Consider the following 27,332-nt stretch of genomic DNA (forward strand, 5'->3'; position numbering starts at 1 on the left):
GATATAATTCAGCATTCATATTGTGCAAGAGAACACAAGCCCCCTGGGTGCCAAAAACATCATATTATGCTCTCACTAGACGTATTTCTATTTCAGAGGGTCTGAATCTAACCTGTACTGTTTCCAAAACTTCTGTGCAGTGTAGTAACTAGATCTTATATTAAATCTGTTTTAAAATGTATTTCTTACCTGGTATATTAATCAGTGGTCATAATTTCTAATATTTTTTCTTCAACAAAAGCTCTCCCACACAAAAAAGGATGTCAAGTATACATGTCAGTAAAAATATTTCCACTTACATATTGTGACCCCAAGTCTCTGACAGTATATAACTGACACAAAGTAACCCCAGTCTATTTTCATTTTTACTGAGTGAAAAAAAAAAAGGGACAAATTTAGAGGCTGGGGAAAGGAAGTTAAGCTGAACAGGTCATAAAGCCATAATGCATTTTTAATATACAAATTTTGTTATTATTTATTGTTATCATGACACACTTGTGCTGTGTCTGTGGAAGCCCTGTTCCTGGCATATAGAAGTTAACCGACAGTAGGGCCTTGCTCCTCTCCCCTCATCTATGCCTTTCTGGACAAGGTGTTCCTTAAGCTAGAGCTTTTTTAAAAACTGAATTTAAAAATTTTTTGTTATAATTTTTTAGCATTAGAGTTGATTCCATATGTTTAATTTCTATGATCACTTAATCACTATGTTTATATTTCTGACAAATACACCTTTACCCCTGAACATCGATGTCAGGGAGGCACAGATTATTAAATATTTAGGAGAACCAGGAAGTCCACCGTCTGCTGATCCATCTCTGTCAGTCAGCTCTGTGTTGCTGAGCAGATGGGTCCACCTGTGCCTGCAGGCCACGGGGGGCTGGGATCTAGGGGCCGGGAGGAGCACAGATGCTGTGGAGACAGTGCACAAAGGGAAGAAGGCCCTGTCCGGATTCCAGAGTTGCTTTTATTCTCTGCAACGTGACAGATTACACCCTACTGACCAAGCCTCGCCACTTCAAATGTGCTTAATGATGAGCAGTTAAGCAGAAGTTCAAAAAATACACAATTAAAAACATTCAGTTTTGGCAAATTTTCTTTAAGGACTTTTGGCTCAAATCAGCTATTTCCCACTTGCATATAAAATGGTTTGTGTTCTAAATATAAGGCATCACTACTATTTGACTGCATTTGATAATGTATAAAAACATTTTGTAAGCATGTGATTTTGCAAAACCACCTGGTAACATAGGGAAGACAGGTAAATATCCAAAGTGGTAAACAACATGGCCAAGATCACAAGGTTGAGAACCAAGTTTGCTAATGCCTAAAGTTCAGCGCTTTATGGCCACTATTCCTTATAGCCTCTCAGGGAAAAGAATTATAATACCTTCAGAGTAAGCAAATACTTTCACACATATCACTGTTTTATAGATCAATCTAAGGCTATGGAAATGGACACTCTGGACCAAGGATACATCTGATCAGATATTTTTTGGCTTCCTGTTCTAAGACTTCTATAAATATTAGGCACTGATGAAGAAAACTCCTAAGTTATTATTATCTTGAATCTCTTTCAACAGAATCTACCTTTAAGAAATATTCATGTAAAGTAAGTTAATATTGTTTAGTTTAGCAAAAAATACACAAGCCAGAAAATGGAAATCCTCTACTATACCTTTGGTGACTAATTTCAAGGCCTTTAATAATAGTAAGTCTTCAATGAGAAGGAGAAATATCAAGAAATATCAAGAAAAATCAAAACTCACCCATGAGAATCCTGGTAATTAGCAAATACTCCATCATTATTACAGACATTCTTTCTGACTGATCTACTTGAGGCACGACAGCCATTTTCCTTCATTAATTATCAAATTATTTCATGAGATGAAATATAAAGATTATGTATTCTTTAGTTATATCATCTTCCTTTACTATCGGTGTTTTATTCTTACTATGCATCAAATTTTTGATAGGAAGATATTTATTTAGGATTAAAAAGCAATTATACAGATTATAGATATTTAAAAAGAATATTTCATACCATGTGAAGAAATAAATACTTCAAATGTACTTAGGAACACTAATAGCGTACCCTAAATAATTTACACTTTTCTTCACCACTTGGATAGAAATCTCAACTTATTAATAAAAACCCTGTGAGTTTGTTTTAAAATAATCATTCCTGACATTTTTCTAATTTTTAAACTGGTATTTATTTTAAGTATTTGGTTCAAAAAGATAGATTTACTATATTTATTACTATACCTGAATTTTGGAGGGAAGTACAGATTTCTACATCCTGAAGGATGGCACTTTTTAAATTGGCACTCCCACCATTTATATGCAGATACCTCATGGAAGTTGCCTGCATTCATAGCTCACTCCTTGCATCTTCATCCCTCCCCTCTTGGCCTTTAGTAGGCAGCTCATTCAGGAAGAGGACTAGAAATACAGAAGCACTGGAAATCAGAAGACTTCTGCTACCAACTAGCTTCTCACCCATGGCAAGTCATGAACCCCTTATGAATTACGACTTACTCCTGCGTAGGCTGAGTAGGCAGAACTTGGTGATACCTAAGGTATATATTTTGAGGGTTCTTTCTCACCCCCACAGGCTGGCCCCAAGCCCCCGTTTCTGAAACCATTGCCCAATCTCATCCAGAATGCCCCCTAGCAGCTATGTTTGTATTGACCTTGAAGAAGCCCAGACATGGCCAAATAGACTGAGGTGAGTTCCTGACTCAAACTGGGCTAGTCAGATGTACCCTCCCATAGAACTGGGACCTGCATTCAGAGACAGCCAGTCAAGTCTGCCTGTGGCTACAGCTGTAACCTGGAAACTGTGGAGGCTTCCCCCATAGACATGGATAAACAGAGAGAAACAAAAATGATGCTGATGTTCAGAGAAATAGTACTTGCTGAGTTCCTGATAGTTTTGCAATTCCTAGTTTCCAGTTCCTTTCTGAGGCACAGCTTTGTTCCTGCCCTTCAGGTCCGTGAAGCGACCAGTTTTATCACCATGAATAAGCCATTATATAAACACATGAAGTACAGATTCAGAATGGGGGGTCATACAGGCCCAACGAATCTACTACCTCTTATTAGAAATAATTTTCACATTAAAGCAAAATAGTTTAATGAGTACAAAGTTTCAGTTTGGGATGATGGAAAATTTTTGGAGAAAGTAGTAATGGTTGCACAATGAATGTATTTAATGCCACTCAAAAGTGGTTAACATGGTACATGTTATGTCATATTTATCATATTTTTAAAAGGATAATTAAAATATAACTACCCTTTCACATACTTAAGTATCGCATGTATGTGCACGTGGGCATATACTTTTATAAATAAAAATCTGTGTTATGGAGTATAACCTTAATTATACTCTCAGTTACCTAATAAGATTCATATTGCTAAAACTAAAAGGTAGCCCCTATAAACAGATGGATCCTTTCTGCAGTCATAGAAATCTTTCAGGACATAAGGGCAGTCCTTAATTACTGCCTCAGCAAATAAGAGTGTGAATGACAAAACCACTCCTTAACCCAAGAAACTCAAGCTCTTGAGAAGGTCAGATATCCACCTTTTCTTCCACATCAATGCCTCTCTGCGTTTTAACGTGAAATTTTAAAGACAAGAAAATTTTAAAAATCACTGACAAGTCAAGCACAGGCATACCCAAGCCAAATTCAATATTTAGATCCACTCAGTTTCTTTATAACCAAAAATTTAATCGGGGTTTGGAGTCAGAGTCTGGCAATGCACACAACACCCATTTCCATATTCTGGTACTCGAGTACTAGTACTCATTCCTGTAGCACTAAAGCATATCTCTGCATCCAACTAATCACAGACATTATATCATTTTCAAGGCACCCCTTAAAAAAATTAACATTAAATACCTACTGTTGATTAGTTCTTTGTGTTCAGCAAGGGTTTTTGCAGGATCCAGCCAATACTGTGAGGGGGAAAAAAAGGGTGATTATAGACATTAGTTGTTTTTCATTGGCCTTCACTTTAAGAATATTTGTCAAGTGTTATTTGAAATGAAATTTAAATGCTTAATAAATATTTAACTTATTACATATATACAGAAATATACTTAAGAGCTTTCTGTGGCTAGAACACTAAAAGAAAAATGATGTTGATGTTCAGAGAGGAGCAGAGAAGAGAAACAGTAGTTGTAGGTTCTTGGTTAAGTTCTCGTGCTGATTATAAGGTCAGTAATTTCAAGATGCTGATGAGCAGGAAAACAATGGCTGCAGAGAATGCTCCCCAAGTCTCTTTCCAAAGTCCCATCACAACCGCCCTACAGCCATTTCTCCTTCAAATGCCCTCACCCTCTTCACTTGCGGTCCCATCCCTTACAGGTAGTACTGCTAGATATTAGGAAGAAAGCAAACAAATTAAATCAAATCCTTATCAAGTATCCAGGAAAGGCAACTCAGCACAGTGGCTGAGGGTCCGAGTCCCAGAGCAGACCCAGCTGGATTTGGTCCTGGCTCTTCCTTCATCATCACCATGGAACCTGGAACAAGTTACTTGACTTCTCCAAACATTCTTCATAGGCTTGCTGTGAGGATTAAATACATGAATTCCTAAAGTTTTTAGAATAGTCCCTGGTTCATACTAAATATGCAGCACATACTAGTGATGATTATTATTAAGGTCTGAGGGTCAAATTCTTATTAAATGTCTTTAGCCAGTCTAAGGTACTTGTTTATGAATTCAAGTTAATCTTTGAGGAACAGAAATTTAGATAGTAATAGGATAATTTTTGGCCCTGGTGAGAGGCCTTCCTTAAATCTTACTTTTGTGAAATAAAATCACTTAAAAAAAAAGAAAAAAAGGAACAATCCTCTATCCCTGCCCGTCCATGTGGGGGAACAGCAAGGGAGAAGCAATAAAGCACAGGGGGGAGCATCGGGGTCTCCCATAGAAGTGCACAGCAGAAGGGCTTCCAGTGCCCTGCGGGTCAAGGGTTGGAGGTCCCAAGGGCCAAACTGACCAGTTTCCATTTTCACACATTCCTCAATGTAGAGGCAATTCTCACAACAGGGAGTAGGAGCTGGTTCACCTTGAGCCACTTTATTCCCAGCACTTTTGTGTTTACCATGGTGAAAACATTCACACTTTCCTGACACCTCTGGGTCAGGAATCACAGGTCACAGGAGGATCCAAGAGAATCTTCCTGCCGGGTTCCCCTTTCCCTGCCCCTTCACTGAGGGGAGAAGTACCTGATCTGTTGTACAATAATAGCAGTAAGTATACAGTGTAATTGTAATATCTTATACAACCCCCTCACCTCTTATTCCTAGAACAATTATTCACACAAAATGTATGTCATAGTCATATTATTATGATTTTATTACAGTACTGAACTCTATCCCCTGTATGTATCATCTTCACAATTTTCCACTCATACAGCAATTACTGTTTTTCAATGTTTTTAAAAGGCAAAGTAACCAATATATGTAAGTGTAGTCACTTGTAACACAATTCTCATTATTCTGATCCTTATCATTTCTCAATTTTTAAAGGTGTAGAGTCACTCACTTTTAAAATAAAGGCATTTGGAACAGAGGTCAGGATCTGTTAACTGCCCTCAGAGCTCACAGTGACTACTAAGGAGATATGGTTTTGGTGTTATAATAATGGATGCTAGGGAAATGCTGATTTATCCAAATAGAGTGCAATCAATCCAAATGTTAAGCTGTGTGTTGAACACAGAGCAGACCCTTTCCCTCTAAGTATATAAAGTTATGGATGCTTCCTATAACATGGAAACAGGTGGATGGAATGTTTCTTGCCATTCATGTTTAATAAAAAGTTTTGACTATTCCTGGATTTTTCCAAAGAGGATAAAACCAAGGAAAACACACACAAATAACCACAAACACTTGCATTAGGTTTCTATTGCTGTCATAACAACTTATCACAAACTTAGAGGCTTATGACAATGTCCATTTATCATCTCCAAGTTCTAGATTTCTTGGAGCAAAGTTTCTCTGCTCCAAAGCCAAAATCAAGGTGTCAGCCACCTGAAGTTGTTGAGGGTTACTGGCCATTAGAAGCTCTCTCCATTTCCCTAGATTTCAAGACACACATAGTATGAGGTCTTAGTTTCAGCCCTACATCACATCTACACATGAAGCCTTACCAAGTGCTTGGGACAGGAAAGGAGGGGATGGAATGGGCCACTGGTCTTACTGTTTTCTGTCTAATCTCAACTTGAAACTAAAAAGAAACTGAAGTTTGAGGACAGCTTCCTGTTCTCTCCTCCTAACATCATCATCCCAAGAAAACAAACTTTACAAAAAGATTCTTTAAACTAATTCATTTTTGGTTTTGCTTTCCTTCCAGGATGCTTTGAAGTCACAAAAAAAAAAAAATCCCAAAAAACAGGAAGCTTTTAACTAAATCTAATAAAGACTCATTAACATGACAAAAATCTCCCATCAATGATAATCTATATAATTTCAAAATAAATCTCTTTCTTTGAGAGCAATCAGATTTTGTATGGTGAAAAAGTACAATGAAGCTTCTGAGATGAGTTAGAAATTACAAGTCTGCAGCAAAAAAAAAAAAAAAAAAAAAAAGGGTATCAGGACAGTCAAATGCTGTTCAATCAGCTCAGTGCACATTAGATATGCTAGGCGTCAATCCAGCGCTTGCCGTGCACAAATCTTATTTGATTCAAATGGAAACCAGGGGTTACAGAGGTCAGACGATGATAAATGCACCAGAACATAAATAATAAACATGAGCCACCAGTTTCACAAGCTAACATCTTAAAATGTAAAACCCACTTACACTCAACCAAGAGAAAGAAATGACCTTGGAACCAAGGAGTCATACTATAATGGCCCTTGCCACGGCTCATTATCAAAAAGCCATCAAACATAGCACGTGTCTGATCACCACAAAAGACATCAGGCGGCTACCCCATAACCCAAAAGTAAAAAGGGCACAAGAATTTGCCAATGAACACGATACTCCAGTTGTGAGGCCTACATTCAGAACATATGTAGGCTCTAAAACTGGGATATTATTCATTCAACATTTATGGAATACCCACTATATGTGGTCTATGTCATATCAGACCCTATCCTGGGGCATATGGGGTAACAAAGACTCAGCCCTGAGGCACTCACAACCTAGCAAGAGACACAGACATAGAATTACAATACAATATGCTAAGTGAGATAATAATGTATACGAGATGAATACGTACGAGATGACAAAATTATATACTAAAAACACTAGTTCTGCAGGTTAAGTGTAGGAAGGCATCACTGAAGAGAAAAACTTTGAATAGCAGTTCATGAATAAAAAACTTTTCCAAAATACAGAAATGGAGAACAGAGCCTTAACTTTTTATAAAGATGATGTCTACCAACTCAGCAACTCATAAAGCAAATACATTTTTAAAATCTAAAAGCATTTTTAAAAATTTTTTTAATATTTATTTATTTTTGAGAGACAGAGTTAGAGCACGAGTAGGGGAGGAGCAGAGAGAGAGGGAGACACGGAATCCAAAGCCGGCTCTAGGCTCTGAGCTGTCAGCACAGAAAGAAATGACCTTTCATTTCTTTGAGCCGCGGGGCTCAAACTCACGGACTGTGAGATCCTGACCTGAGCTGAAGTTGGACGCTTAACCACCTGAGCCACCCAGCTGTCCCTAAAATCTTAAAGCATTTTTAAGTGACAACATAGAAGGTATTCCTCCAAGTCCTTTACAGCTAAGCATGGCATTGAAATCAGCGCTGCCCAATAGCTAACAAACACTCAGCTAAGAAACCAACGTTCACAGAGGACTTCCACGAAGAGAAAAGGTGCATCCAGTCTTTCCATCTGCTCTGGGTTGGGGGGAGGGAGGAGCAGAGAGCAGATCACTGTCCACTGTGGCGCTGGGCTGCAGAGAGTGGCTTTTCTGAATTGCGCTTTGGTGTAAAGCCTACTTGCCTACCTCAATGGTCAGAAGGAGAGACAGCCTCATCTCTCGTTCTCTCTCAACATTTAAGCAGTTCGTTCTCTAGAAAAATCTATCACTTTCTTCCCCTTCTTTCCCCTTACCCTGCTATTTCAAATTTATATCCTGTAATTTGTATATCCTCACAAGCTGGATTAGATCCTCCTTTGTAGAATGGTACCAGTTAACCAAAATGGAACCATCTCTCTTTCTAATTCCTACTGTCAGCTTCCTCACACAAGACAATACGAACAGACTACAGCCCCAAGACACAGTCACTAAGGAGTCAAGACAGTAGCCCTCTTTGGCTCTGGCCCTCTGCCAGGGTACAAGAGGTGAGCAGTTAGGTGTTCTTACCTCTTCAGTCCTATCAATCCTAATAACAGCATTTATGTGACCTGGGAAGAAATGACAGACAGGCCCAAGTTCCTTCTTACTCTCTGACAGTCTTGGCTAAATGCCCTGAGCGTCTTTCATTCACCTTGGCTGATAATGTCTCAATTTCATCAATTTCCTAGGTAACAGTCTTGGAATTAGATCTTAAAACTCTAACACTTTCCAGTAAATCAATATCCTAACCTTCAGAAGATATATATTAAATTCACAGTCCGACCTTTCATCTGACAACTGTTCTTTCAGAGAGTCCTAGAGTTCTAACGGTACAACAAGCCCTAAAAATTTTTAGATAAAGCAAGGACAACATAAAATAATAAAAACTTGGCTGCATCTTACTTCACACTGGCTGTAATGCTGATTCTCTTTGGAGATTTTAAGAATGCTACAATGATATTTAATAATGTTTCCTGGAGATCAAAAAAGGTTTTAAAAGCACACACAGTTTTTGTCAGTTAAAAAAAAAAAAAAGCAATCTCTTGATCTAAGGGAGTAGTATAAAAAGAATTGACCATCCATAGGGGACAACAGAGCCACAAAAAATGATACTACAGTTCATTCCTAGGGAGTTTGAGGAGTTGACATAATTTGCACATATGTTCTAAGAAATCCAGCACTGTTGTGATAGTTATTTGTGCTTTTCCCAGTGCCTCTGTAGACGGATCCCATGACCTCCAAGCAACATGAACAGAATGTGATTTTAATTTGCTCCTTGGTATGAATCTCAGAAGCTGTAGCTCCTCAGGTAAAACCACCATAATGGAGCTAAGTCACAGCAGCAACAGAAATAAGGGCCTGAAACTGAACAATCTACATGGGATTGGGGGGAGGGTGGGTCGTAATTAGACCTCATTTTTCAATGAAAGTGGATTCCAATGTCTCACTATTGGTTCATTTGGCTCCTCCTGAGGTGTCATTGGCCCCAGGGACTATTCCTCAGTTCCCATCCATGGACCCTGGCACCAATCTAAGAGTTCTAGAAATAATGGTTAAAAAAAAAAAAAAAAGGATAATAGTAACAGACAACAGTTATTAAATGTTTACCATGTGCCAGGCACTGTTGAAGACGTTGCATGTATTTATTCATTTAATCCTCTTATAACTGTATGAAGTAGGAACTACTATAATTGTCATTTTGCAAATTAGGAAACTGAAACACTGAATATTTAAACAACCTGCCCCAAATTATAGAACAGAAGACCCAAGAAACTGACCCCCCTTCCATGTTAACCTAAGGTCAAGCCACTCTCTGGGGCACTGTCTGGATAGGAACATATAACCTCAGTTTCAAGATTCTTACCCTCAACTGCCAATTCCTCCTTTCTCAGCTCACTCCCTCTAAAATTCTGATTCCATTAGGACATACAATTCAGTCATCCTACTGCCTGTTCACAGTCCCTCCTTCCCAGCCCACACCCATGTCCTCACTTGCATCACATGCCAGGCAAAGGTGTCACTTCCAGTCTTCCTCATTTCCCTGGCACAATCTTCCCTCCATAATATCCACTGAAAAAAGCCCTCTACCTCGCTATCTTCCCTATGCCAGCACCTAGGAGGCTGGCCATAAACAGAGATTCATATTGTACAGCCACAAATGTGCTCATTTTGTAATTATTTTTAAGTTTATTTTTATTTATTTTGAGAGAGAGAGAGAGAGAGAGAGAGAGAGAGAGAATGAATGAGCAGGGGAGGGGCAGAGAGAGAGAGGGAGACAGAATCCCAAGCAGGCTTACGCTATCAGGGCAGTGCCCAATGCAGGGCTCACGAACTGAACCAATCATGACCTGAGCCAAAATCAGGAGTCAGATGTTTAACCAACTGAGCCACCCAGGCACTCCTAGATGGGCTCATTTTAAATTCATTATCAATAACCCAGGGGAACCGAGAACCCTACCACATTTTATTCTTTCACTTGCCTAGGTAACTCCACATTTTCTCCTCTCCTCTTCTCATACTCTGAGCTGATGACCTTGCTTATTTCACAGAGAAACTTGAAGCAGTTGGAAGACAATGTGCATGGCTTCTCATGACATCTACCAAACCTGCCTGCATCTGTGCTGATGTCTTCTATCACTATAGATGAGCTGTCCCTGCTCCACTGAACCTCATCCCTTCTCCACTATTCAGGAACATTTTTCTAGCAACTTTCTGCTTCCTTTCCAGGACTGAAGTTTCCCTTTCTATAAAATCATTCCTAGCACGATTCATACCTTTATTTCTCCCATAATTAAAAAAAAAATAAATAAAAGGTCTTTTTGACCCCAATATCTGCCCGTTTCACTTCTGCATTTTAAATCTCTGGGGGAGAAATGGTTATTCTATACTATGTTTGCTCTCCTCCCTCTTGAACTCCCTTTAGAACACATTCCGCCACCTACTGCTAAATCTAGTGATGGACGCCTTCACCCTTGAAAGGCATTTGTCATGTGGTTTCTAGGACACCTGTCCATATGGCTTCTGCTCTCACCTTACAGGCCATATACACCTTCACAACTTCCCTTACTGGTTGCTCATTATCTCTTTAAGCAGGAGGAAAGCTAGACTGCCCCAGGCTCATACTTACAGCAAGGCTCCTGGCTTTAAATTCCATCTATGTACCGACAACTCCCAAATGCATAGCCAGACCAGAACTGTCCCCAGAATCCAGCTGCCTACTTGACATCTCCACTTAAATGTCTATCAGAATCTCAAACTTTACAAGTCCAAAAGGGAAATGATGGTTCTAATCCCTCCTAGAAAAACCAGTTCTCCTGCAGTCTCCCTCATCCCCATGTATGACGCAACAGTCTTCCATTGGCTCTGGTCAAAACCTCTTTACCGTCTATCTCTTTGATCCATCTGCAAATCCTGTTGGCTCTATGTTGAAAACGTAAACAGAATCTGGTAAATTCTCACCACTCCCAGATCCAAACGGTCATCCCAGTTTACCTGGATTTCTTAAGCAACCCCTTTACTGGTAAGCCCTCCATCTACCTGTGCATTGAAAGGAATTCTGTTAAAACAGAGATCAGATCACTTTACACTTCTGTTCAACATCCTGCAGTGATTTCTCTTCTCACTCAAAGTAAAATCCAAAGTCCTTATGATGGCTGAAAGGCCCTGCAGGATCTGGCCTCACTCTCCACTTCGTGTTTTTGCATGAGGCAGCAGGAAGGACCTGGAGGAGAGTGTAAGTGAAAGCCTTGGGGCCCTCAAGAAGGCTGCTGGGAGGGCCTAAAGCAAAGAGAAAGCTGTTAGAAGCAAGAAGAAAGAGGACCCTCACTAGGACAGAGAATTTAGCAATGCTGTTGCCTGTGGCAACATGGAAAATAAAAAATGTCCCTAATGAGTTGGATGATCCAGATAAGGAGATGTGCAGGCAGACTGTTCAAAGTGCAAACTGACTTCTTTTGCTGCCTCCAATGAAATCCAAGAGCAGAGAGATAAGCTGAAAAGAACTGTTAAATATAAAGGATCCAGGTCTTACTGGGTTCGAAAATAAAACTCTCATCCCTAGGTTTATCAGAAGGCAAACAGTGTGCTACAATTAAGAAATGGCTTCTGGGCAAAGACTGAATCCAGAGTGCTGTCAGGAAACCATGGATGTAACTAAAATTCTATTAATTCTCAAAGAGATCAAATATGACCCTTTCAAACTAGCAAAAGGTCTTCTAGGAATCTTAAGGGCATTCTTCGCTAAAAGCCTCACAAGGAATTTCAGGTATAGAAGAGGTTATTTCAAAGTGGTTTGTGGGTGTTGCCTTTGTCTAACAGAGTTGATTATAAATCAATTAATAAGAAATACACAGTGTTTTTAAACAGAATTAGTTCGGCCTCAGCTAAAGGAACAGAGACACTACACACTGAAAAGAGGCTTTTGGATCTCCAATCCTCGACAGGCAAAAGCAGGCTGAGAACACTACTTAGCTGCTAACACACACCACTTTTCATGGAAAGGGAAGAAAAATTCAGAGAACAGAACCAAAAGCCCAGCCAAGCCAATCAACATGTGAACACTCCTAGGCAGTAAGACCAAGCTCTAATTAAAAGAAAAGGCTACATGTGCCTGGCTGGATTTTGGGACTGTTACAGGTAGGTGACTGCTATGTGCCTGTTTCCCCCCATTCTAAATGAAAGTGTCTTTCCAGTTATCCTACCTATGTGTTGAATAGTAGTGTGGGAGGGTGTGAATTTATTTTTATTACCCCTTTAATTCACAGGTCTTCAGATTGAGAGGAACCATACTTAAGGGTTTTAACTTGAAGAACAATACCAGAGCCTGATTTGATGAAAACGTGGACCTCAAGTATGACCTCCAAATCTCATCATAAATGAGATTTGGGGAGACCTTGGGAGGACAGGTGCATTTTACATGCAGGAAGAATACAAATACTTTTGGCCAGGAGACAGACTCCTGTTTAAAAAAAATTTTTTTTAATGTTTATTTATTTTGAGAGAGAGAGAGAGAGCAAGCAGAGGAGGGGCCGAGAGAGAGGGAGACACAGAATCCGAAGAAGGCTCCAGGCTTTGAGCTGTCAGCACAGAGCCCATTGCGGGGCATGAACTCACAGACTGCAAGATCATCACCTGAACCAAAGTTGAACACTTAATCAACTGAGCCACCCAGGTGCCCCTAGACTCCTGTTTTAAAGCTTGTCTGCAAACTGGTTGACACTCTTCCCATCAAATGGTATAATCTACTCTCTTTCCTTCCCAACTTCCTAAAATGAAAATAACCAAGGTCTCAGGACTGACAGATCCTATGAGAAAAGGGCTGAATCCTATGAGTGGGCCCTAAGACATCAATTTTGTGTGGCCCAGGAGACACTTGTTCTTTCTTAGCAATTTCTGCTGACATTTCAGATAGCTGAAGTTGCTCCCTACACATTCCTAGCATCTGCATAAGTGAGGTGTCACTGTTCAGACTAGGGGATCATTTCATCTTGAAATAAAATCTTAAATCTGACATACTCTGAAACTGTAGTAATTAAAGTACACAGGTGGTTTAGCTAGGGTTTGGTTAAACTCTGTACTAGTAACTGAACACAAACATAGATTTTATTTTTTTTACATTTATTTATTTTTGAGAGACAGAGAGAGACAGAGCACAAATCGGGGAGGGGCAGAGAGAGAATGAGACACAGAATCCGAAGCAGGCTCCAGGCTCCGAGCTGTCAGTGCAGAGCCCAATGCAGGGCTTCAACTCACGAACCGTGAGATCACGACCTGAGCTGAAGTCAGACGCTTAACTGACTGAGCTTAAACACAGCTTTAACTAACATGTTACTCGGCACAGAGGAGCCAAGCCAACCCCAGGGATTATGAGGTAAGTAGGATGTAGACTCCCTGCTCAGCGCCACTGCATGGTTATGCCCAACTCACACAGCTAGCACAGCTGCACATGGCAGCCTTGCCCTTTTTATTCTGCATTTATAGTCTATTTCTCCCTAACAACCTTAAAACCCCTAAAATCTCATGACTTTAAAAACCTAGGGATTCCTAAATGTGACTCTAGCCTTTCAGGAGCCCAAACTATTCACCTAACGTCTCTTCTTGGATGTCTACTGGGCATCTTAAGCTTCACCTATCCCAAACACAACTATTGACTCCTCCACCCCTTCCAAAACCCAGCTCTTCAGTCAGATCCTATCAGGTCCACGCTTGAAATTCTTAACAGTATCATCTATGTGGCCCACCCCAGGCTGCTAGGCCCTGTGTAATGTGAACCCTACCAATCCCACTTCATCACCCTCTTTCTTGCTACGATCTTGCATCACTGGTCTTCTTCTAGTTCTGGAACACCTCCTATTTGTCCCTGCCTTAGGGCCACTGCCCTGCTGGCTCCTTCTGTCCGCCAGGACCTTCCCTTCTTGCCATGCAAATCTCATTTTAAATGTCATCTCAGAGATGCTTTTTCTGACCACACAAGAGAAATGGCATCCCAGTCACTTTGGCACATCATCTTCTCCAAAGCACCTATCACTACCTGATATCTGAACATACATGTGTGGTTTGTAGAATATAAACTCTAAGACTATTGCTGACCATTGCACTCTAGTTCCTGAGACACAGTGGTCAGTAAATATTTATTGCATGATTGAAATGGAGATGAGAAATAGCAAATGCCCTTCTTTCCTCACAGTCCCAGATCAGGGAGGTTGAAGAGAATAAGAACACTAAAGAATGTTAAACAAGAAATTTCCTCAATAAAAATCCTCTGTAAAATATCCTGCAACTCCAAAAATTGATAGATATCTTTTTTTAAAGTTTTTTAAAATTTATTTATTTTGAGAGAGAGAGAGAGAGAGGGAGGGAGAGAGGCAGGCAGAGGGAGAAGGAGAGGGGCAGAAAGGGATAGAGGGAGAGAGAGAATCCCAAGCAGACTCTGCACTGTCAGCACAGAGCCCAATGTGGGGCTTGAACCCATGAACCACAAGATCATGACCTGAGCCAAAATCAAGAGTCAGATGCTTAACCAACTGAGCCACCCAGGCACCCCATGGGTATCTTATAAGAAAAAAACTAAGCTCCTATATACCATCAGCTTTTAAAGGGCCTATTTTTGTTAACTCAAAAAGTAACTTTCACAGCAAAATACACAGTCCAAAAGAGAAAATGGCTAAGCCTTGCCTTCCACCTCTCCCACAAGCACCTGCCCAATTTTGAACAATTCCTGGAGCACCTCTTTACTGGACTTGGTCACACAAAAGGTAGGCAAACTGGTCACGTTAGCTTTTAGAGCATACAATATATTTGAAACTTCATAAAATTTAAGACAAAATAATATAGGAACAACACATAAAATACATCTTTTCAAGTAGGCTACCAGCATATCCCAATCAAATATCTTTTTATATTCATGGAGAAAATCCTTTTAAGATTCAGAATAAAGTCAACTCAAGGTCAATTTATCACTGGTTTGTATCAAAACTCTAAATTAAAAAAAAAACTAGCTTCCAATGATAATCAAGAAAATGTCTAGAATCATTAACTCTAAAACTACTGCTTTCTCATTAGTCAATCAATCAACTGTCTGAAATTCTATCCTGTATAGTTCATTTTGATTTAACCAGGGAGAAGAACAGTCTAACCTAATAAAATGTTCTTAGTAAAGAAATCAGCAATATTCTTGTCACACACTTATGCAACTAAGAAGATGTGGGTCACAGAAAGCCTGTTTTCATTGACAAAACCACTTAGCATGTCCACATACTTTATTTAAATACAAGCCTATGTGGGGACATACACACACTTACACACACACACGCGCACACACACACACACATGCACACACATACACACACACACTGAGGTTCCTACCCATCATTCTTGACAGTTTTGTTTTAACGTATTTTGTGCCCTTGTCATTTTCACCTGTTCCTTTTTTTTTTTTTTTAATTTCTTTTTGGTGGAAAAGGGCACCGGGTGCCATTAATGAAGAAACAACTTTCAATTCCCCATCTCCCTAAACCTGAAAAACAACAAACTTATGAAAGCTACAGGAGAAAATATTTTAGTATAGTATACGTGACCGATGGATTGTGCCTATTGTGATCAACCACCTAAGAGAAAAGGATGGAGAAAAAAAAAAGGAAGAGAATTAAAATTAAGTTCAAGATACACCATGAAGTGGACTCTAGGCAAAGCTAGGTCCTTCAAAAACATTTTGAAACCAGGTCAACATCAACACACACAACAAAGAAACCAAAGAACAATCAAAGCATGCTCTGCTTCTCCCCAGGTGCTACAGGGAAGAAAGCACGCACACACAGAGCAGCTGGCAGTTTGGTAGGCTCCCTCTCCCCAATTCCCACACTTCTTTCAGGCATGTTGGGTCCTGAATTCTCATGATGCATCACATGACTGTGCTCAGAAGAGATCAGACACACTCTAAACAGAAAATAACTCCAGAGAAACATCTCTTCCTTTCTAAATAGAAACTGTTCATCACTCTAAATAGAAAAAGCTACTGTTTTATAAAAAATAGTATTTATTAGGAGCACTTTTTTTTTAAATTATGGGATCCACAACCATAGAGCTACCTATGACATTACCTGAACTCAGATTCTCATCCCTTCTACCACATGACCTACCACTGGAGAATATTCTACATGGCATGCAGTAGCTGCCAGCACACTAATATCCTATACCTATACTTCCTTACAATCCCATGCATTTCCCACCCAACTTCCTAACATCTCAGTAAAGCTTTTGTTTTTTAATACTGATGAAATCTGGTTAAAATGAACAACAGGAAAAGCCTTTCATAAAAGAAGCGAGGCAATACATTCAACGAATAGCAGAGGAAGGAGACAGCAGACATAGGAAGACAAGACAGGGGAAGGTACTCACCAAGTCCTCTTGTCTAGGTCAGAGTTCTTTTGTTTACTACTATGACAGATCACTCAGGTGCCAGGGATAAAAGGTGCTAACAGAGTGAAGCATAGCACACAATCCCTGTCAAGCAGTATCCCATCAAGTGGGGATATTATTGAACAGGCAAAAACAATGCAGTATTTGAAGGCAGGAGTAAGCCTAACGCTTTTCTGGAAAGTAACAGAAAGCTTCGGAAAGAAGGGTAATATCAAAGATATCTCAGCTGCGATGGTGAGGAAGAGCGGGATTGAACCAGGTAAAATGAGGAGAAGAGCACAGGTAGACAGTTCAGGTAGGGGAAGCACTCCACCCTGGGACACACAGGTAGGGAGCAGCAGGCAGTTCTGTGCAGCTGTGCCCTAGGTTCCCCCACCAGGACTGCGGTGTGGGTGCTGGATGAGGGGGTGGGTGGAGGCAAGAGCTGTACTACAAAAGAAGCAGCTCAAGAGCATGCAAGGGCCACATATCTTGCAACCCACATTAAGAAATTCCTGAATTTTCCCTTAGGAATCTGTTAGAGCATTTCAAGCCACAGAGTAAAGACATCAATAAAGTTGATGTTCTGGAAGAAAACTGCATCTGCAGTGGGGCAAACATTGTAGGCAGCATGAGTAAAGACAGGAAGCCGGGTTGGAAAGCTTTTACAGAAATTCAAATTCATGTGCTGACCGAAACTAGAATTCAGAGATGGAGATCGATTCTGGAGAGGTTAACTGGTGACCATCAATCCTGTTCACTACTGCTATCCCAGGGTTGGGGTCACAGTAGTCCTTTTCACTCTCCAAAGTACCCTGGGTTTGGGGGTGAACTCTATAGTTACTCTGTTAAGCAGCAGAATGGAAAGGGCTTGGGGACTGGTTAGCCATGAGGGGAGGGAGAGACGATCGAGTGAGGAATGACCCTATTCTGAGCAGTGAGGATGGTGGTGGCTTTCGTTAAGGTATTGATGCAGGCCCCTCAGGGATATGCACCTGAGGATTTCCCAAAGGGCACAAAGGCAACAGGTAGTCGTTAGGGACTGAATTCCCAGATCCTCAGCTTCCACATACATTCCTGCTTGGAACTGACCTAAAACAGCCCTGAGATTGAGATGCCACACCTGTTCTCCTTTCCACTGAGCTCCCCTAGCACAGTTCCCCCCTTCCAAAACAACGTAGAAACACGCTTCTTATCCATTTGAATCTCTCTCTGGCGCACTGCCCCAGGGTGTGAAAAATCCCAGAAGAAACATGGCAACATTTTTAAATACCAGTATTAGCGAAGCTGCCTTTAATAAAGACACCATTAATTATATCTTTCCCTACATATTTCTGGTAAGGACTACACAAGTTGATAGAAGAATGGTATTTTGGCCCATAGTTGAGTTACTTGGATGTCACATATAGAATAGGGGGCAGCATGGGGCGCCTGGGTGGCTCAGTTGTTAAGCGTCCGACTTTGGCTCAGTTAATGGTCTCACAGTTCAGTTCGTGAGTTCAAACCCCGTGTTGGGCTCTGGCCTGACAGCTCAGAGCCTGGAGTCTGCTTTGGATTCTATGTCTCCCTCTCTCTACCCTTCCCCCACTCACTCTCACTCTCTCAAAAATGAACAGGAAGGAAGGAAGGAAGGAAGGAAAGAAGGAAGGAAGGAAAGAAAGAAAAGGGAGCAGCAGAGAAATGATGATTTTTGTTTAATTATCTGGCAACTTCCATCTTAAAACTATTATGCATGGCTCATGAAGAAGATCCACATAAGAATAAAATAAATCAAAGTTCTGGTAGGCCTATCTCATCTAAGTGACAAAACATCATGTCTTATCTGTCCATCTGTCTCAAATAAAATTCAAAAGTGAAACACTTTTCACAGAGCACATGTTAACATTTTTATTTAAACTGACAAATGACAGAAAGCAACTGGTTTGGCTGGGTGGTTTGGCAATGACTCTTTGGTTTGCCAAAGAGTTTTATGTTGGATGTTTTCCATACACTGAATGAACTAAATCTGCAGCTCCAAGACTCTGATGAAAATATAAAGTACATAATTAGATAAAAGCATTTTATCAAAAACCTTGCATTGGCAAATGCACATTAAAATTAACAATTTTTAATTTTCCTAGTCCTTTCCAACTAAATTGGATAAAATCTGGTGCCTCCAAGTAAAAGGGAAGAAAAAACATAACTAGCACTCTTTTGATAAATCACAGTAAAAAATTTTTAATTTTCTTAATGTTTACGTTATTTCTGAGGGGGGCGGGGAGAGAGAGTGAGGAAATGGGGGAGAGGCAGAGAGAGAGGGAGACACAGAATCCAAGGCAGGCTCCAGGCTCTGAGCAGTCAGCACAGAGCCCGACATGGGGCTCGAACTCAAGAACCGCAAGACCATGACCTGAGCTGAAGTCAGACGCTTAACTGACTGAGCCACCCAAGCAACTCACAGTAAAATATTTTTAATTCATTTCCCAGAAATTGTGAAGTTGAATTACTACAATGATTAACAAATTGTAAGTCAAGTGGTTCTGAATTCATTGCTTTCAACTAAATTGAAAGGGAACCCAATTAGTGGTCTCAGAAATCACTGCTCTCAGGAACATAAGAGCAAATTTACAGGGGACAATGCATTTGAGGTACTAGATTAATAAAAATATCTTTAGACGATGGATCATCATGTGACTTTTGGCATATAATTCAGGAGTTCAAGGAATTGAAGGAATTGAATATAATTCCTTCCTTTTCTATCTTCCTTTCATAGTAGACAAGGTTACTCAGTGCTCATATCTGTAAAAAATCAAAATAAAAAAATTAAATTGTTACTGAGCCATATCTCACTCCAGGAATATATTATAATCATCCAGGAAGGTGGGGGAGGTACACGGACTAATCAAGAAGAAAAAGCCCCATCCATTTCATTAAGAGATGCATTTCCAACTTTTTATTTTTAGTAATTATTAGAATACATAATATTTTGCTTTTAATTATATAATGATAACCATGGTAATAATAACTACTCTTATGGCTCAGTAACAATTGTAGCCTTAAGGTCTCATGAAGTGGAGTTTTAAAATTTTAATGTATATGTATATTATTGTGGATAAATACATTTTATTAATAGAAATATAGGGCAAAATTCTATGAAGAAAGTGAAATCAAATGCAAGTTTAAGGAGATAAAAGGGGTAAAGAAAAATTTCTGACTTTTGATGAAGAGCTTGTTCACATATATTTTTTAAAGGTTAGTGAGTACAAAATTGCTAGGATATATAGATTCAGTGGATACACTTAAGAGTAATGTGACAGATTTTATAATGTCAATATTTACAACCCCCAAACTTGCATCTGTTTAAATTTATGACACAATTTTTATCCTCAACTTAAAATTCTCAACACAGGCACATAGGTTTTTTAAAAAATTCTATAAAATCACCGTCAAGAAATTTTTTTAGTAAGAACACATCTGGAGGGCGAGATGATGACTTCAGTTTTGAACATGTTGCATTTGTGGGTACCACCTGAGGGACATCCAAGTGCACAGTAAGAGCTAACTTACTTATCACACAGTTTAAAGCACAGAGCTGGGTGTTTTCTACAGACTCCTTAAATCCTCACTATCACCCTTTGAAGTGGTACTATTAATGTCACCACTTTAGAAATGGGGATACTGAGGCTCAGAGAAGTTAAAAGATTCACCCAATATCACACAGCTCTCCCAACTAGTAGAATATATATGAATCCAGACAGTTGGCATGAAGAGTCTGTGTTCTTTGCACAGTATAATGCCTCTTGGGAGGTCTAATTGGAAATACACATTTGAAGGTCATGTGAGCCTTTAGATAGTAACTTAAACCATGAAGCATATGAGATTAGGTAGAGAGATTGACATTTTTTTAGCAGCAGGAAAATGAGAGCCTCAATGTTAGGGGTCTTTATGAAGATGCTTCTGGCATTCCAATGCAGGCCCCTGGACTCTTGAAAAGCCTCCAGCCATAGTTTCTCAAGGTTTTTCTTTTTCCGGGTACCATTCATTCATATGTTGGTGACAGTCCTCCCAGGCTGCTGCACTGTTTAGGATACTCTTTATAACATCAAAGGGCTACTGAAGAAAACCTTTCCGCTTCTTGATCTTTACCCTCTATGCCCCACTGGATGCTTGAAGATGTTTCAAATAGTACAAGCCCCACCCCCGCCCAGTTTTACTGATATAATTGGCATATGACATTGTATTAGTCTAAGGTGTACAATATAATGATTTGATATATGTACATACTGTGAAATAATCACAGAAGTCAACAACCATCACCTTAGTTATTTTTTCTTGTGATAAGAACTTTCAAGGACCACTCTCTTAGCAACTTTCAAATATACGATATTGTTAACTACAGTCATCACGTGGTACATTAATCCTCAGAAGTCATAACTGGAAGTTTTTACTTGTTGACCACCATCAACCATCCCATTCCCATACCCCCCTGGAAACCACCAATCTGTTCTCTGTACCTATGAGCTTGGTTTTTGTTTCTGTTTTTCAGGTTCCACATATAAGTAAGATCTTTGTCTTATATCACTCAGCATAATGCATTTAAGGTCTGTCATGTTGTAATATGATAGGAAAAGACAGGATTCAGTAAGCAGAGAGGGAAAGATTAGGACCTGAGGTCCACGGGTCGGGGGGAAAAACACATATTTTAGAATAATGTCTGACCACAGCAAACCCCCTCAGGCATAAAGTTCCTCATAAGAATGACACCACCACCTCGGGTTTCCCTCAGGAATTGGACTAAAGACCTAATTAAAAGTAAGTAGTAGACCATAAAACACATGACCCGCAAGGAATGATATGACCGTAGACCACCCCTCATACAATGGAAATAGTCAATCAGGAATGGAACAGCCCAGCCCTTAGAGCTATGGAGCCAATAAGGGTAGAACCTGAGAAGGAATAAGGGGGAATGGTAGGGGAAGGGCTGACCAGAACCTTATAAAACAAAGACCCTCGTCTATTGTCATGGATATTCACTTTTGAATGCCCCTTCTCTGTAAGGAGAACTTTCATACTATTCTTCCTTTCTCTAATAAACTTTTGCCTACCGCTCATTTTGTGCCCACCTCTTTACTCCTTGAAGCAGCGAGACAACCAATCTCCGGTATTGAGGTAAAAAATACTGCAACATTGCCACAAACAGGACTTCCTTATTTTTTTTTTTAATTTTTTTTTAACGTTTATTTATTTTTGAGACAGAGAAAGACAGAGCATGAACGGGGGAGGGGCAGAGAGAGAGGGAGACACAGAATCGGAAACAGGCTCCAGGCTCTGAGCCATCTGCCCAGAGCCTGACGCGGGGCTCGAACTCACGGACCGCGAGATCGTGACCTGAGCCGAAGTCGGACGCTTAACCGACTGAGCCACCCAGGCGCCCCCAGGACTTCCTTATTTTTATGGCTATATAATATTCCATTTTATATACATATTATATATATATATATAACTATATATAATTATATATTATGTGTGTGTATACAACTATATACATATATATACATATTACTATATACATATACATATAGTTATATACACACACACATACATAATCTATATATAACTATAATCTCACATCTTGACCCCATTCATTCATCGATAGACACAGGTTGTTTCCCTGTCTTGGCTATAACAGTTTCAACTTGTAATAATCCAGCATGACCAACTTTCTGTCTTTCTTTGCAACAAACAGGACTCACATCACTTACACATCTTAGAGGTCAATATGCGTACTTGTCAGAACACAGAGTTACAGAAAGTGAAATCTCCCACTGCAAAATACAGTAAATCAGGATACAAAGAAGAACACCATTTACTTATATGGCAGAGCCTACCTGCTAGTGCTCAATGGATAGGGATCATTTTTGCTCAGTAACAGAGTATATGGGGAAGGGGAAGCATACAAATGTATACATAGTTTAGTTTATATTTTTTAATGAAGTTATTTCAGAGACAAATAGTGCCAGAAGTAATAGCATTAAATGGGTGAGCCTGTATCCAGGTAGAGCATTAGAAAATCATTGACAAAATCACACCAACATTTTTAGGAAGGGGCAAAGGTAAAATGATCATCAAGACTGAATAGGAATAACCAGAAGAAAACTTGAATAAGAAGAAAACAGGAGAATGTATTGTCATAAGAACAAAATGAGATTTCAAGGGGTGAGTGATTAGGGTCAACTCAACCATAAGGTCAAGAAAGACAAGGGTTGAAATTATCACTTGGATTTAGCAACCAGAAACCCTGAGGACAGTTTCAGTGCCATGATAGGTATCAAAGCTGAACTGTGAGAAGTTTAGGAATAAACAGGATTTGAGAAGTGGAGACAATGAATTTAGACAATGCTTCCTGGAGGTTAGGTGTGACACAGAGGGAGTCAATAAGGCGATAGACAGATAAGGGCATGGGTATGCAGTAAGCGTAGTTTTAAACGATAGAGACTTGAGCATGCCCAAACCCTGAAGGAAAGGATGGAAAAGGGAGGGAGAGGGCCAGGGCTAGTGATAAAAAGCAATAATAATAATTTAAAAAATAAAATAAAATGAGAAGATCCAGGTCAGAGGCACTGGGGGCTCTTCTACTGTGAGAGGAAAAGGAAGGATGAGTAAGAAGTGACTAAGAGTGTGTGGAGGGTCAAGAAGTTGGGAAGCTACCGTCTGATTGTCTTTATTGTCTTGGTGAAGCAAAAGAAGAGTTCACTGAAGGAAGAGGGTATTTGCATGCTGGCTGTATCTCCAGGCTACACATTTTCCTCCTTTGACCTCTGAAGTCATAGGGCAGAAGATCCAACATCCTCAGTCTCAAAGCCAGGTTGAAGTCCATACTCTGAAAAACTCCATATACTGAACTTCTGCCTTTGAAAGAGAAATTTGTAGAGGGGACCCAAGGGCTAACATTAACGTAAGACATGATAACTGTTCATTTTAAAACCCGAAGTAATATTGGGATATCACATTTCTCCTTACTACTGCTTTCAATATCAATTAGACTCATCTTCAAAAATCTCCAGAGATCTTTAAGAGTATGGAGCTTATCTGACTTTGTCTCTTCTATCCTCCAGACTGTTTCCTCCCTTCCCCTACTCCACCTTTTAAAAAAAATACATCACCAGTAGTATTTTCCTCCGTCCTAGTTTCAACATGAAAGGCTTTCTACACATTTCACACCTTATAATCTACAAAGAGCCTTCACATTTTCTCTACTTTTGTCCTGTAACAATCTTGAGAGTTGGGAGGGCGCATTATTCTTAACATTCAGAAAAATTAAGTGACTTGAACATTCAGGACCCAGACTTGGGTTGTCACTCCAAAGGCAGTTAGTTATCTGTTCTACCACATCACATTCCACTTACAGCAACTTCTTTTTTATTTATTTATTTATTTATTTATTTATTTATTTATTTAAATATAATCTATTGTCAAATTGGCTAACATACAACACCCAGTGCTCATCCCAACGCTTACAGCAACTTCTGAACACCCAAGAGATGGCTCAAGTTTCTGCCAGCCTCAGAGTAATTTCAAATTCATCCAATTATTTAAAGAAGTCTGCGCTGTAATTTCAATTTGCTGCCTATCATTAATAGATCTCATCATCCCTCCCCCATAATAAGGAACCTGGCTAATCGTGAAGAAGCAACTACTATTGCTCACAGACAGTTGGGGATGCACATGAAGCCCTAATCACAGAGAAATCCTGAGCATCTGCAGGAGGATGGAGACTATAATGACCCAGGAAAGTAATGGTCTTTCAGGTTTGTGCCTAATTGGTGAATGTAAACAAGAAAGCCTTTATATTTCCACTGAGCAAGCAAAATTAAAATGCTTCCCGCTGTAACCACGTGTATTAGTTTCTTTTTTGCAGCTGTAACAAATTACCATAAACTTGGCCTAAAACAACAAAATTTTATCATCTTACAATTCTGAAGGTCAGAAATCCAAAATGGTCTCACGGGGCACAATGGACTGAATGTTTGCTCCCTCCGCCACCAAATTCATATGTTCAAACCTTAATCCTAATATGTTGTTATTTGGAGGTGGGGCCTTTGAGAGGTAATTAAGGTCACAAGCGGTGAGCCTTCATGAATGGGATTAGTGCCCTTACAAGAAGAGGTCAGAAGAGCTAGCTAGCGCTCTTTTTGCCACGTGAAGTTACAAGGAGAACTCGATTGTCTACAAACTGGAAGAGGGCTCTCACCCAATCATGCTGGCACTCTCGTCTCAGGTTTCCAGCCTCCGTACTATGAGAAATCAACAGTTCTTGTTCATATCATCAGTCCATGGTGATTTGTTGGAGCCAACCTTAACTAAGATGCTGGGCTGTTTCTTCTGGAGGCTCCAGGGCAGAATCCGTTTCTATGATTTTTCAGCTTCTAGTGGCTGCCTGCACTCTCTGGATGAAGGCCCCCTTCCAGTAATCACATGATTTTGACCTCTGCCTCCACTGTTATATTTCTGTCTCTCTGACTCTCCTGTCATGTCTAAGGGGGCTTCTAATTACATGATCCTACCTGGATAATTTAGGATGATGTCCTTGTACAAGATCCTTAATCATAAGTGCAAAGTCATTTTTGCCATGTAAGGTGATATTTACAGGTGCTGGGGATTAGGATGCTCAGCCAAGAGACACCTGGAACCCATTCAAAGCAAAGACACACCAAGCTGAACTGCCAAGCTACACACCATATGCAGAGAATGAGGTGTTTCTGCTGGGCTAGCAACCAAATTGAAGACAGTCAGTCCTAGAATGTACTGGGGAGAGCCATCTTCTCTGGAAGTTCTGCTTTTCTAGAGCAATGGTCAGTATATATGAGAATTTTAAATATTTACCGCTAGTAAGTGGCAGCGTCCTTCAATAAATCTGGGTCTTTCTGTTATGTGTGTTCTCGTAATTCCCCTCATCTACCTTAAACTGAGGCTGGGAATTTTCTGTTAAGTTGAACCAAGGCCCTGATATGAAAGAGCTACATCCCTTGCACAGGTCAGTCTTGATCAAGAAAGAACCAGAATGACACAAGCCAAAGCAGAGCAGAAAGTAGGATGTATGCCCAGGCTAAGTGGTCTCCTGTGTATCGTTAGGAAAAGGAAGGGCGAGTATGTGAACCCCACTGCATATCTTTAAGAGACTGTTTTATAAAACTAAGCCTGAATTGAGGCAGACAGCATTGTGTGTTAATTCAGTCCCAATAAGCTTGTCTTCATGAAGAAATGCTTTTACTTCCTAGGGGTTCTTTTATAGACCCTACCTGAAAAGTGAACTTAAGAAATTATGGTGCCCAATCTTCCAAACCAAGTCAGCTGTACTCTGTGGAAAGAAGTTTGCTTTACAAACGTTTGCTTCTGCCTAGCTGTTACCCTTTACACATAGGTGACACCTGAATCAATGCATTTGTTACATGAATTTCCTAGGGCTTGGTTTTATGAAATGTACAGTTTAATAAAACTTGTGTTTCATTTAATATTCCAGGCAGCAAATTTCCTTTCCTCAGAATTCCTGAGACTATGTGAAAAACAGAGAGCTCTAGCACAGGGCCTGCACATATTAGGCATTCTTTAAATTGCTGTTGAACGACCACATAAAAGCATAAATACACAAAAAAGGCCTAAATAAACTCTCTTGCCACAGGTCAATCTGAGAAGAGGACTTGTTGGAACATACCATTTAACTCCTCTCAACAAACCCTAAGTATATAAATTGGGGAAGATAATTCCTTAGTATCCTACATCTGCAAAACCATTCCATCTTACATGCAAGCAAGTCGGGATATTGTGTGGTTGAAGGTCTTGGACACACGAAGCCTTGCGTCTGAATTCTGGTGCTAATACTCGCTGGTTATGTGATCTTGGGGAAGTGGCTTAACCTTTTCAGCTTCCATTTCTTCATCTCTGATAGTATGATAATAATATTTAGCTTGCAAAGTTGTTTTGAGCAGGTAATGACAACATGTGGAAAACGTTCAACAGTTTCTGGTGCACTGATGACAAAGATGGTGATGGATGGTGGTGATGATGACATGTCTAGATCCAGCCTTTTGGTTACCCTGCTCCTCTAGGACAGACAAGTTCCCTGCTATGTGAGGTCCATGTGCCTTAGAGACATGCCTCTCAGTCTGCCCCCAGCCAGAGTCTAGGCATGGCCCCAAGGCACTATCCACTGCCAAGGGGAGGGAGGGAGGGAGCCTAGGGCTTCTCACTGATATGAGACACTTCTTAATCCTCATCTTTCTTCCCTTTTACCCCTAGCTCCTTCTCCTACTTTCTCTTTTTATTTGTCTTAAGAGTTGACCTAAAAGGTCCCTCTTAGGGCCTCCAAGTCTTTTCTATGTAGATCTTATTTATGTTCAAGATTGTTGCAAAGCATTCCCTACTAAAAGCAAACCTTTTGGTGCAGAAAAAGATCAAAGCAATGCAGAAAACCCAATCTAATGGATAGTAATTCAGGCAAATTCACAGAAATCATTATTTTTAAAGACAAATTTTTCACTGTGTCCTGTGCCATTCTAACACATGGTTATTATTTAAATTTTTACCTTAAGTAACTAAGAGCTATGTAGGGCTGCTCTTACTAACATAGAAGATAGAGAAATGTGAATTTGGGTTC

At 40.0% G+C, this 27,332-nt stretch overlaps 1 protein-coding gene across 2 annotated transcripts in view; it reads right to left on the minus strand.

Annotated features, from left to right (window-relative positions):
• EPB41L4A (erythrocyte membrane protein band 4.1 like 4A) overlaps positions 1 to 27,332 on the minus strand; it is a 252,970-nt gene that overhangs the window by 111,127 nt on the left and 114,511 nt on the right. For both annotated transcript variants that reach the window (XM_042991272.1, XM_042991268.1), the window contains exon 4: positions 3,910 to 3,961. In XM_042991272.1, the coding sequence (XP_042847206.1) occupies positions 3,910 to 3,961 (52 nt within the window). The remainder of the gene's footprint in view (positions 1 to 3,909; positions 3,962 to 27,332) is intronic.

Source organism: Panthera tigris, chromosome A1 (genome assembly GCF_018350195.1).
Source record: "Panthera tigris isolate Pti1 chromosome A1, P.tigris_Pti1_mat1.1, whole genome shotgun sequence".
Classification (NCBI taxonomy): Eukaryota; Metazoa; Chordata; class Mammalia; order Carnivora; family Felidae; genus Panthera; species Panthera tigris.